The sequence below is a fragment of the Cavia porcellus genome, unplaced genomic scaffold (assembly GCF_034190915.1).
Source record: "Cavia porcellus strain 051 isolate PalLab524CR breed Dunkin Hartley unplaced genomic scaffold, mCavPor4.1 scaffold_5, whole genome shotgun sequence".
NCBI lineage: Eukaryota > Metazoa > Chordata > Mammalia > Rodentia > Caviidae > Cavia > Cavia porcellus.
In genome coordinates this window covers 13306724-13320301 of record NW_026947488.1, presented here as the reverse complement: position 1 = coordinate 13320301, position 13578 = coordinate 13306724, and the positions used below count along the sequence as shown (strand labels likewise).

The following is a 13578-nucleotide window of genomic DNA, read 5'->3' as shown; positions in this document are numbered from 1 at the left end:
TGTTGTTTTTCAGCACTAATATTGGAACTCAGGATACTTGCCCACTAAGATACATCTCTTGCCCTTTTTTTACATTTTGGTTTTTTGTTTGTTTGCTTTTGTTTTGTTTTTTGAGACTGAGTCCCACTTTGCAGTTCAGGCTGGCCTTTAACTCACAAAGATCCTTCTGCCTCAGCCTCCCTAGTGCTGGGATATAGGCATGTGTCATCTGTGCCTGGTACCTTTTTTTCTCTTACCCTGCTAGGTATAACCCTGGGTCCAATGGATCCATTCCTTACTTTTCTTCTCTTTATTTTGTGTGTGAGGGTACTGGGGATTGAACTCATGACCACATGCTTGCAAGGCAGGCACTTATGCCATTGAGCTAAATCCCCAGCCAGTCCCTTACTTTTCTACTGCAAATTTGTACTTTAACCCAGCTGTTATTTCATCCAGTACTACCTTTCCCGAGGGACAGAGGAAGCAATCTGTGTGGTTATCTACTTGGTGTAATGAAGAGCATGCATGTGTGTGTCAAAATGAGATGGACTCACCTTTATGCTCCAGCTAACTGGTTTTGTGTACGTTTACCTGAGCATCACAGAGGGTTCAGTAGATCCACACCACTCCATATTTGTTTAAAAAAAGTTAGCGTTTGATTTTTCTGGTAGAAGTAGCTCAGTTCAGTACAATGGCACAAGTTTTGGAGTTTTGCAAGTTTTGAAGGAGGTCAAAAGTGAATCATCAGATTATTGATGCATGGGTGATGAAGATGATCCATTATGATAAAATACGTGCTTTTGTAACAGAAGAGTGGTGTAGGTGTATGATGATAATGGTGACGATGACAGTGACAATTTTGACATTGGTCGTGTGAGCCAGAGTTCCTGTGATGGTGAAGTGAAGCAACTGATTTGGGCACAGGGAATGCAGATCTCCTTGATTCAAATGTTGAAGAAAACAGCAAAGTGAATATATATTTTACATGTTGAAATGGTCATGCAACCAAATGGAAGTATCCAGTGTTAGAACTACGTTCAAAAACATAATGAAGCTTTTGAAAATATAGTGAAGCTTTTGGCAGGGGTGAAACATATTGACCAGCAATGCCATTCAGTGTTGGAAATTGTAACAGTTGAAATGCTAGAAGATGCTGTGAAATATGCAAAGGCTGAAATGCAAGCAAAAGTTCTAAAACAGGGTCTTGCTGTCGGGCAGGCTGGCCACAACTTGATTATGTAACCCAGGCTGGCCCTAAATGTACTGCAATCCTCCTGCCTCAGCCTCTGAAGTGCTAGGATTACAGGCATGTGCCACCATGCCTGGCAAGTAAAACATTCTGTATGCACTAAAAGCCATATTCAAAACTGTATTTATTATGACACCTTACTAGCTGATCTGAAAACATTCCCAAGTCTGCTGTACTTGGTGCAGATTTCTCATGGTGATCACAGGAATGTAGAACATGCAACAGCAATGGATCAAAATACAGGATAAAAATCTATGCCATTGAAGGTATATTAGAAGACATTTTTTAAAATTTATACATTTATACTGGGACTCAGCCATTAGCTCCTTGTTTGTATAGTAATAAACCAAATAATGTTGAACAGACTTGCTGCTCCCATTTCCCAAACTAATCTGAATGTGACATCTGACATTTGGTTTACCGGTTTCCAGTGGATGTTACATTTGCTAACAGAGCACAAATTGATCAGCACAGGAACTGTACACAGAGACAGCAGAAATTTCAAACGAAAGGTTGCAGTTTCAAAACAGAGAATTGTACAGTTTTTGAATGTCAGAAAGATAAAACCTTGGGCTTGTATATGGCAGAGAGAAGCAAACTGGTACTTCTGATGTCAACATTTTACCATAATGGAAATATTGATAGGGAAATAGAAGCCTGAGATGGAAACTTTCAGCAACAAAACCAAAAGTGGAGTAGATGTTGTTGATAAGTTATACAGTAGCTATGATGTCACTTGAAACAAAAAGCATTGGCCAGTTGTTGTGTTTTACTCAATTCTAAACGTGTGGCATAAATAATTAGATAGTTTATAAAAAATAAGAAATGCAAAATATCAGAGAAATTTTCTTAGATTGGGACTAGAGCTCATAGGACATTACAACAGAGGAAAAATAAAAATTTCCTGCTCATGGGACTGTGTAAAAAAATTGTACAGTACACTGGTGAGCTGACAGGTGAACAGGCAGGTGCAGCACTACAAAGACCTACTGTCGGGGCTGGGGATTTAGCTCAGCGGCATAAGCACCTGCCTTGCAAGCAAGCAGTCGAGATTCGATCCCCGGTACCGAAAAAAATACCTACTGTGACAACAGGAAAACAAAAAAAGATATCAACTGTGCCTTATAAGAAAGTACAGGAAAATAAACAGCTGGTTTGAAAATGTTGATGTCACCGAGCATGGTGGTGCAGCCTGTAATCCCAGCACCTGGGAGATTGAGGCCAGGAGTATCACCATGAGTTTGAGGTCAGACCGAACTACATAGTAAACTCAAGGCCAGCCTGAACTATACAAGACCCTGTCTGAAAAGAAAGGAAAAGAAAAGGTTGATGTCTATTCTAAGCAGTCATTACATACTTGATACTGTATTTTATTGATATTTCCCTGCTAAGTGCATGTTGTACAATATGTAGGAAGCTCCTCATCCCGCCCCCCAAAAAAAGAGAGAAAGAGAGAGAGAGAAGTGACTAGATTGCCATATAGGAAAGGAAAGCTAAACATACATGTTGGCAGTTTAAGCAAGACATGTACATAGAACATGCAGGTGTCATGTGTGAAGATTGCCTTCTTCACACATGTGAAGTTGACAGTTGGTGTGACAGTTGAAGCAAAGCTTATTTTTATGGTGGAGTTGTATTGGTATTTTTCATTGTAGTTCATATAGGAATTTATTTCTGATATGTTTTTAAGTCTTGTAAGGAAATGCACAGCTGATGTGAAAATGTTGATGTCTCTTCTGAATGCACAATTCATACTAAGAATTTAGTAATTTGTTATTGATATTTTATGTTCCTGTTAACTACACACTGTATAATATAGTAAGGTCCTCCTGACAAAACAGCTAGACCACTGAGACATCAAGTATGTCCTAAAAAAGGCCAGGAAAGTGGAAGACTTGTGCTGTCAGTGTAAGCAGTGCTTGTGTATGGAACATGCTATTGTTGTGTGTGCAGACTGCCTTGGGTGTGGTAACTGAAGTAAATTTTTTTTTTGTAGAGTGCTATTGGTATTTTCATATGGTACTTTATTTCTGATGTTCTTTTTTAGACTTTGTATACCAAAAACCAGTTGATGTTGAAAATTTTGATGCTTTTTTTATATATTCAATAAATATTAAAAAATATTTTTGTGATGTTTTTCCTGTTAAGTACTCATTATCTAATGTAATAAAACTTATAAGATTAAAATTAATAGTTGGGCTGGGGATTTAGCTCAGTGGAATAAGCACCTGCCTTGCAAGCAGGCAGTCGTGAGTTCGATCCCTGGTACTGATAAAAAGGACAAAGACAATAAATAAAGAAAGAAAGTAAAATTAAATTAATAGTCATCTGGGTCCAGGGATTTAGCTCAGTGGCTCAAGCACTTGCTTGGTGAGTGCAAGGTCATGAGTTTAATCCCTGGTACCAAAAAAAAAAAAAAAAAAAAAAAAGAATGGCTAAAAAAAATTAATAGTCATCAGTAGAAATATTCTAAAGAATAAACATGGGTCTGACAGACCCACATTTATTCACTTTGATGACAAAATTAGTCTTAAGCTCCAAAGGTTATGCTTATCTTCTGGGCCTTTACCTCAGCTAAGAGTTAGACTTGTATATTATATCAAAAACGTAATAAATACTTGACCTTTAAGGAGAGGAAAACCCATAATGTAAGAGTGTTCTTATTTATTTAAATCACTGTGTTCCCAAGTCACCACTTACCCAAATTTCTTTCTTTTGTTCTCTTAGGAGTTTATAGCAATGGAGCTTAGTGATGCAAATTTGCAAACACTAACAGAATATTTGAAAAAAACCCTTGATCCTGATCCTGCCATCAGACGTCCAGGTAAAGAAAAATGCTTTTTGGTTGATTCATTCTTTGAGCACTGGAGAGAGAAATCTCTGTAGTCTACTTGGTTATAAATTCAAAAGAAAAAAATATTTACACTTGGATCTCAGGTATAGCTTACAGTGTGTGATTGCCTGCTTATAACTGCTATATGTGATGTATTCTTTGTTTTTTAACAAAAGAACTTTTATTTGTTATCATCTGCCATAAAAAATACAGCTTAGATTTTAAAATCATTCTGTTTAGAATGTTTTTCCCTTGATCTTTCTGAGAAACTTGAGTTAAAACTTGCTATGTCACAAAAAAGAAAACAAAACGTCCCCACTTTAGAGTTAAATATTTAAAGGTAAAGAGATGATGAGAGTAACTGCCTAAAAAATGATTAAATGAGTGAACCAAGTAATCTCATACTGGTCTCTTTTATCTTCCTGTTAGTACTGATTTAGTTCATATCTTTTAAAACTAGAGTTTCTTTTTCCTCTCCTGAGTTGATCAGTTTCCATTAGAAACTTCTAATGTGAACTTAGAATTTCAACCTCAAATGTGAAGATAAATGGCACCTGGTAACACATGTGAATACATGCCATGGGTGAGGGACAAATATAATTTGGAACCAGCTAGCTTTGGGAATCCAAGCCTGTTTGGCAAGATTATATTTCCAACTTTGCTTGAAAAATAAGAATATTTATATGGAGCCTTGCTTTTAAGTGATAGCAACTTTTTCCTATTAGTGCTTAAATAATTAATGTGTTCCTGGATAAGGGGAAGTAGTTAATGCCTCTAATCTTCTTAGAATTTCCAAGAAATTTTGCCAACATCATATTTAAAATTATTTGCAGAGACTACAAGTAGTTCATATAAACGAGAGGAATGATTTTGATTTTAACTCTTCTAACATGAAAATTCTTTTACAGCTGAAAAATTTCTTGAATCTGTAGAAGGAAATCAGAATTATCCACTGTTACTTTTAACATTACTAGAGAAGTCCCAGGATAATGTCATCAAAGTGTGTGCTTCAGTAACATTCAAGAACTATATTAAAAGAAACTGGAGAATTGTAAGTATTTAGTGAATACACTGTATCTGTAAATTCATAAGATTTATATAAACAGCACTCTCAAAAGGTGTAGGTATAGATGAAAGATAAAATTAAACAAGGTCCTTTTCCAAAGCTGTTAATTGATTTGAATTCATGCAAATTCTTTTACTTTCATAATTGGTTATTAGAGATTGTATGGCTTGGCTTTACTTTCCTTTATACTTATAGTTAAAATTTAATTCTAGGTCACTTCTTAGGAGACAGTCTAAATGAATTAACTGAAGTAATTTCTGTTGTGGATGAGAAAATTAAAGCTTTAAAAAAATAGCATAGGAGCCAGGGATTTGGATCAGTGGAATACGCACCTGCTTGAGGAGCACGAGGTTGTGAGTTCAATCCCTGGTACTCCCCAAAAAATTTCACAGAAATAAAAAAATAGCATATTAAAAATTTAAGGCTGGCATAGTGGCACATGTCTGTGATCCTACTTACTCGCCAGGATCACGTAGGATGGTTACAAGTTTGTAGCTGGTCTGAACAACATATGAGACCCCATCTCAAAAAATAAATTGTAGAATGTAGAATAATTTGGGGGATTGTTTTGGTTTATCTTTGTAGTACTGAAGATTAAACTGAGGGACTTCACACTGAGCTTCATCCCCAGCCCTTTTTATGTTTTATTTTGAAACAGGATCTCACTAAGTTGGGCAGATTGACTTGAACTTGGGATCTGCCTTAGCCTTCTAGCATGCTGGGATCGTAGGCATGCACCACTATGCTTGGCTGAATGCAAAATAATTTAGGTTTAAAATTCATTGTTTTAGCCAGGTGTGGTGGCAAATGCCTGTAATTCTAGCACTCAGGAGGATGAGGTAGGAGAATCACTGTGAGTCTGAGATCAGCCTGGGCTACATAGCAAGACCCAGTCTCACACACATACACATAAACTAAAATTTGTTGTTTTGTTTGTTTGTTTTTTGAGGCAGGATCTCACTTTGTAGTCTACTGGCCTTATTCAAAATGTAATCCTGCGCCAGGCATGGTGGCACACACCTGTAATCCTTGCATCTGGGAGGCTGAGGCAGGAGGATTGTAGCAAGTTTGAGACCAACCTGGGCTGTAGTGTGAGCTCAAGGCCAGCCTGAGCTGCATAGTGAGACCCTGTCTCAAAAAGACAAACAAAACAAAGCAAAGCTCCAATTTTGAGGTGAGCCTCCTGGCTAAGTCTCCTGAGTGCTAGGATTTAGACATGTGCCATCATGCCTGGTTTAGATCTGAAATTTTCAAGAAAAGACCTTGCTCGCCCTTTATCTTATGGAATATGGAAGTGCTGTATATTCTAGTTATATATATAAGTTTAATGACTGGTATAAAATTATAAATTGAGGGCTGGGGTTTTAGCTCAGCGGCGTAAGAGCCTGCCTCGCAAACACGAGGTCGTGAGTTCAATCCCCAGTACCAAAAAAAAAAAAAAAAATATATATATATATATATATATATATATATATATATATATATATATATTGAGAAATAGGTATTTTCCCTATCTTAGGAGAGTAAGGCTGGTTTTTGCCCAGCAAGGGGACATTTGGCGTATTTACTAACATTATAGCTGGGACGAGTGCCAGTGGCATCGAGTGTAGTAGGAGAGACCTGATGCTGTGGTCCATTGTACAGAGAACCAAGATGGCTTTTCACAACAAAGAATATTATTTGCTCCAGGATATCAGCAATGCTTAGGTTAAAAAACGTTGACTTTTTTCCTTTGAGACAGGGTCTCACTGTGTAGCCCACACTGGCCTTGAACTTACTATGTAGCCCAGACTGGCCTGGAACGCATGGTGATCCTGCTGCCTTAACCCCCTAAATTCTTGTGTTACAAGTGTGTCACACCATGCCTGGCCAAGAAATCATGGTTTATGATAAAAGAAAACAGGGAAGTATTTCATAATGATAATAATACTATAGAAAGTATTAAGATTGACAACATTGATCAATTTTTCTTAGAATCTTTTAGCTGGGCATGGTGGCACTTGGGAGGCTAAGGCAGGTGGATCACCATGAGTTAAGAGGCTGCTCTGAACCACAAAGTGAGACCCTGTTCCCACAAAAGAATCTTGTCGTGATTGTATAAGAGTTTGCAAAGCAGCACCAGGAATATAGCTTAGTGGCACAGCACCTGCCTGGCAAGCACAAGGTCCTGAGTTCAATTCCCAGCACCGCCCCCCCAAATTTACAAAGCAATAAATACTGTTTTTTAAAACTTGTATAGTTCATCAAGTGTTGCCACATGTGTTGAAGGAGTGATTTGGTAAATATTAGAAAGGCTGCTTTAAAAGTCCATCCCTCTGCTTCCTCTTAGACTGCTTAAAAGTCCATCTCTTCTATTAGCCTTCCTCTTGATTTATAAAACTAGAAAGACTTACAGAACATCTTTGAGTGATGTAGTCCAGAATATATTCTAATTAGTAAAGATGAAAATGTTTTCATAGGAATAATCTTTGCTTTTAGGTGACAGTTAAAAGCTTTGGATTGGTTATGGATTAAGGTAGCATGTCTACGTGATTTTTTTATTTCTATTTCTTTATTTATTTGTTTGTTTGTTTGTTTGTTTGTTTTTTGGGTACCAGGGATTGAACTCATGATCTCACACTTGCCAGGCAGGTGCTTTATGCTGCTGAGCTACATCCCTGGCCCTGTAAATGATTTTTAGCCACATGTTTTGATTAGCTTACATTGTGCCACTGAGCAACCCACTCAGTCCAGAACTCAAATTCTTATTAGCAACTGGAAGTTGATTATTTACATGTGGGAAGAAATGTGTATTATTTTGGGGAATGGGTTTATACTTACATCAGATTATTAATGAAGTCAGTGGCCCGTTCATGTAGAGAAAAATTGGAATGCCCATCTTCTGGTTTTTCTTAGAAAACTTAGAAATTGAAAAATACTTTTATTTGTATACTCACATGGATACGAGTACGAATTTTATGGTGCTTACTGTTATTTTGCTTTTAGATTGAAGATGAACCCAACAAAATTTGTGAAGCTGATCGAGTAGCCATTAAAGCCAACATAGTGCATTTGATGCTTAGTAGCCCAGAGCAAATTCAGAAGCAGGTAATACATCCTTGCTTTCTAGGTAGACTCCTTTGTAAATTTCTTGTCTAATTAAGTTTTTCTTGTCTAGTTAAGTGATGCTATTAGCATTATTGGCAGAGAAGATTTCCCTCAGAAATGGCCTGACTTACTGACAGAAATGGTGAATCGCTTTCAGAGTGGAGATTTCCATGTTATTAATGGAGTCCTTCGTACAGCACATTCATTATTTAAAAGGTACTGATGTACAAATTCATTCCTTTAATGTATTGTTTTTCTGTTATATTTGCTTATGTGGATAGTTATATTTGTGACCATTGTTACTACTGTGAATATGATCAGTTTAGATTAAAAACATAAGCTGCTCAGTTCTTTGTGTTTAAGTAGAATGTTTATCGCATTACCCTATTACCTATTAAGTCTTGATTTATTTGTGAAGAAAACCAAGAATTCTCTTTGAATTTCAGAAATCTCTGATCAGAGATATCTAGTCATAGATGTTAAATTTGCGTCTATCCTTGAATACATAGTAGTAAAACTTCTAAACTTGCCTACTTTACATTAATTTTCTAGATACCGTCATGAATTTAAGTCAAATGAGTTATGGACTGAAATTAAACTTGTCCTGGATGCCTTTGCTTTGCCTTTGACGAATCTATTTAAGGTATGCAATAATATCTGGATGATATTAAAATTGTTTAGCAGGATTTGATGGCACATAGCTGTCATCTTGGGAGGCTGAGGGAGGAGGATTGCTGTGAGTTGGAAGCCAGCCTGGACCACAAAGTAAGTTTAACATACCAGCCTGAACTCCTTAGTGAGACCCAGTCTTGAAAAGATTAAAAAAAAAGCATTTTAAATTGTTTAAATAAACTTTCAGACCTAAACAGAAATAAACAGGGTGGTATAAGGAACTCTATTCTACAAATTAATAATTATCAACATGTTATTTTTTTAATTGGTTCCCTACTTTTGTTGGACTATTTAAAAGTAACTCATAGGTACTATTTTATTTCACTTGCACTATGTGTTTCTGAAGAAAGTCACTTTTTTTTTTTAATCGGTACTGGGGTTTGAACTCATGACCGCCTGCTTGGAAGGCAGGTGCTTATGCCATTGAGCTAAATCCCCAGCCCCAAGAAAGTCACTTTTTAAAAAGAACTTTTACATTTTGATTTGACTGTGTGTGAAATTTAATTTGCATCATTTTGTATTGCAAGGGCTACTTTTCCAGGCATGTTCTTGGTCTTTGCAAGAATTCTGTAAGATTGAAATAAAACCCTTTCTTTTCCAAATAAGAAAAAAGAGGTTCAGGATCATAAAGCTAAAAAAAGAAAAAGTTGGAGCCAAACATGATGCTACACACCTGTGCTTCCAGCTTTTCAGATGATGAGACAAGATGATTGCAGAATTTCAACGCCAGCTTGGGCAACTTAGTGAGACATTGTTATACAATAAATAAAAAGAATTGAGAGTATAATTCACTGAGAGTGCCCCTAACTTCAGTCCCACAATATTCAGTAATAAAGAATGGGTACAAAGCTTTTCATATGTTATTGATAGTGTGTATGTACATATGTATATTCGTATTTATTTGTGGTACCAGTAATTGATTAAACCCAGCATCTTTTACTGTATTATATTCTCATTTCTTTTATTTTTTTATTTCAAGATAGTCCTCACAGTATTGCTAAAGTTGCCCAGGCTGAGCCTGCATTTGTGCTCTTCCTGCCTAGTCTCTCAGAATGCTGAGACATGGGCAGGTGCTACCATATCCAGCTTACATTTTTCTTTTAAAAAATAAAATTACTGGCTGGGAATTTAACTCAACACCACCGTGCCTGTCTGACAAGCATGAGGTCTTGGGTTTGATTCCTGCTACCAAAAAAAAAAAAACAGAGGTCACTTTTTCACCTATTGAATTGGCAGAAACAAAAAAAATTTTTTTTTTTTTTGTGATCAGTACCAGGGATCGAACTCATGACTGCCTGCTTGCAAGGCAGGCGTTTATGTCGCTGAGCTAAATCCCCAGCCCCAAACAAAAAATTTTTTAATGATAAAAGTCTTAGCCAGAGTATTTTAAATACTCTGATCCAATCCATTGGGTTACAAATGGTACTACTGTTGTAGACTGTAATGTTTACTTGATAAAACCTTTATTTATATGTTCTAACTCTTAATGTATAGAAAATAACATTTGTTTTACACAAGTGTGAACAAAATAGCTTTTTTGGTACATGCTATATTTTCTCACTTAACTCATACTCTGCATTATAATATAGGCATTCTCATAATGAGATTGGGGTTTAGTAAAATTAACTTGCTTATTTGATGTAATATTCCACATGAATAACAGCTTATGAGGAACAGAATGTGGATTATGTAGTATTACTGGTTTCCAAAATCATGCTGGGCGTGATGGTACAGTTCCAGCCCTTGGAAGCCTGAGGCAGGAGGATTGCTGTGAGTTTGAGGCCAGCCTGCACAGAGCAAGACTCTGTCTCAAAAAAAAGGGAAAGAAGTCTTCTAACACCTAAGCTCATAGCATACTGTACTGCTTTAGTGTAATACATTTCTAGAGTATCAAACTGCAAAAATTATAGGTATGTACAAAATTTTATAGTTAAACTTGTTCTCTGTTAGAATAATGAACAGAAATAACATACATGTCACATGGCAGAGGAACTATTTAATGAGAGCATATTAAAAGTTCTGTGTAATGTGCATGTGTATAGATAGTTGGACAGAGGTAGTTCAGAATACTGACATTGAATTTTCCAGTAGTTCTTTTATGGAAAAATAAAAAATATATCCTTTACCCTATTTTTCATACTCTTAAGTGATTATATACTGCTTATATACAATTATATACATTTTGGAGGAGAAATATGAGTAGCCTCAACTAGTGCAAGACTTTTTCATTAAGATCAGTATGCTGAAGAAAAAAAACAATCAACATCCTGAGTTTGTGACCCACTAAAACCTCCTTCCTGAATTTTTTTCCAAGGCCACTATTGAACTGTGTAGTACCCATGCAAATGATGCTTCTGCCCTGAGGATTCTTTTTTCTTCCTTGATTCTTATCTCAAAATTGTTCTACAGTTTAAACTTTCAGGTAAGTTTTATTTCTTGATTTTTATTCTTTTTTATGCTAATTTATAGTCTTCTTGAATAAGTACTACTTTGACAGCATTGTTTTTCTGGGGGAAAAAAAGGCTTTTCTGATTCTGCTTACTTACTTATCTTACATATTGTCCCTGAACTCCTGGATTTAAGTGATCCTTTTACCTTATTCTTTCAAATATCTGGGGCTATAGGTATGCACCACCATGCCCAACTCCCCCTATTCTTTATGTACCTCATTCATAGTGTTCTGTTTTCTAGTATTCCTAGAAATACTAAGAGATGTTTCATGAGGATAAGTAGCATTCTCTTGTGACATCCTAACTTACCCTTTTGGAGAGTCACCTTGTGTACAGCCTTATTCAATAAAATTGAAAGCACAGAGAAAACAGATTTCTGAGACCTTTCTTATTGGTCCATTTATATGGATATTAATATTGAGGGAACCAGATTTGGTTAGGGATTCTTGATTAGCTTGTAAACAAGTGTTTTTATTGGAAGGTATGAGAGAGAGAGAGGCTGAAGTACTAAGCTTTGAAGGCAGTAAACATTGAAGGCATTTTACAGGAAACATGACCACAGGGTTATTGCAGAAAATGCCTGGTCATCTTGTTAGTATTGATGTGCTGGCTTCCAATCCATCCATCTGCCTGTCTTTCTGTTTTAATTTTTCAAGGCAGGATCTGGTAAATAGTTCAAGATGGCCTTGAATTCATTATGTATGTAGCCCAAACTGGCTTTGAACTACCATCTCAGCCTACAAAGTGTTGAGATTACAGGCATGTACTATCATGCTTGGCATTCTTTCTATTCTTGAATCATTGATTTAAGATTGCAGGACCATGAAAGGGACAGGTTATATATCAAGATAAAAGAAGGATTTGGTCAGGCTCAGTGATGCTAGCCTATAATCTCAGCTGTTAAAGAGGCTGAAACAGGAAGATTGCAAGTTCTGGCCAGCCTGGGCAATTTAGCAAAACCCTGTGGGTTTTTGTTGTTGTTTGTTTGGTTTTTATTTTGAAGGTAATAAAATACAACAGAACAAGACAGAACAAAGCCAATTGAGACAGTGTAGTGAAATTGGTACAGAACTTCATAGCCGGTTATCAGGATAACAGTAATAGGTATCACAGTGTATCTCATTATCTTCATAATCTTTCAATCATGTATAGCGAAATAGAATGAAATACAGCACATTATAGAACTTAATCAAAACAGAATATTGAATAGAGCTGTACCATTAATCAGAATAAAGCAAAACAATAGTAAGCAGGTAGGCAGGCTGGTTGCTTGGTTTACCAGAACCCTAGGTTCCAACATGGCGCAGATCTCAGGAGACGCTGGTGGTTCTCCCCCTGGAGGGGCTGCAGCCTGCCACACACCACAGCCACTTACCAGGGAGGCGGGTTGGTTGCTGGGGTTTCCCAGCATCCTAAGTTCCAACATGGCACGGATCTCAGGAGACACTGGTGGTTCTCCCCATGGAGGGGCCACAGCCTGCCACACCACAGCCGCTTAGCAGGGAGGTGAGCTGGTTGCTTCACAAAATGCTGTTTTAAAATTTTAAAAAAGCTGAACATAGTTAGGTGTCATCCTGCACACCTATAATCCCAGTACAGTAGGAGACCAAGGCAGGAAGAAGGTTAAGTTCAAGCCTACTCTGGGCGACTCCCCAAGACTGTATCAAAATTTTATTTCATTTTATTTTATTTTATGTATTTATTTTTTTGTACCAGGAATGGAACTCATGACCCTGCACTTGCCAGGCAGGTGTTTATGCCACTGACTAAATCCCTGGCCCTGTATCAAAATTTTAAAAAATAAAAAGTCTGGGAATATAGCTCAGTGCAGAGGCCCTGGGTTGGAATCCTAATACTACAGAAAAGGGAAGGGGATTGGCTGGGAGTATAGATCAATGGTAGGGATGCTTGCTGAGCATGTGTGAGGCCCTGGGTTCAGTTCCCACATTGTGATAATAAAAGGACTTGGCATTTTTATTGTTCATAGCAGTACTGAACTTAGTCTCACAATGACTGAACCCAACAGTGGTAGAGCAAGTATTCCCCAAAAGAGAATTGAATTCTCTTGGGTAAAATAAAAGGTGAACAGCCCAAACATCAGTACACACATCCGTATTCAGCTGGACAACACACTGAGGAATTTATATGTAAATGAAGACCCCTGTTTTTGCTTACACTTCATTTTGAATTCTACTTCTGAGAAGGCAGGAAAATTAAGTTCTTGATAATTTGACAAAGAACC

At 37.0% G+C, this 13578-nt stretch overlaps 1 protein-coding gene across 1 annotated transcript in view; it reads left to right on the top strand.

The window, feature by feature from the left end:
- Window positions 1–13578, top strand: part of Cse1l (chromosome segregation 1 like) — a 43945-nt gene that overhangs the window by 10531 nt on the left and 19836 nt on the right. The window contains exons 2-7 of the mRNA XM_003467714.5: window positions 3956–4052; window positions 4970–5112; window positions 8113–8214; window positions 8285–8430; window positions 8767–8857; window positions 11201–11308. Coding sequence (XP_003467762.1) covers window positions 3968–4052; window positions 4970–5112; window positions 8113–8214; window positions 8285–8430; window positions 8767–8857; window positions 11201–11308 — 675 coding nt within the window. The 5' untranslated portion in view covers window positions 3956–3967. The remainder of the gene's footprint in view (window positions 1–3955; window positions 4053–4969; window positions 5113–8112; window positions 8215–8284; window positions 8431–8766; window positions 8858–11200; window positions 11309–13578) is intronic.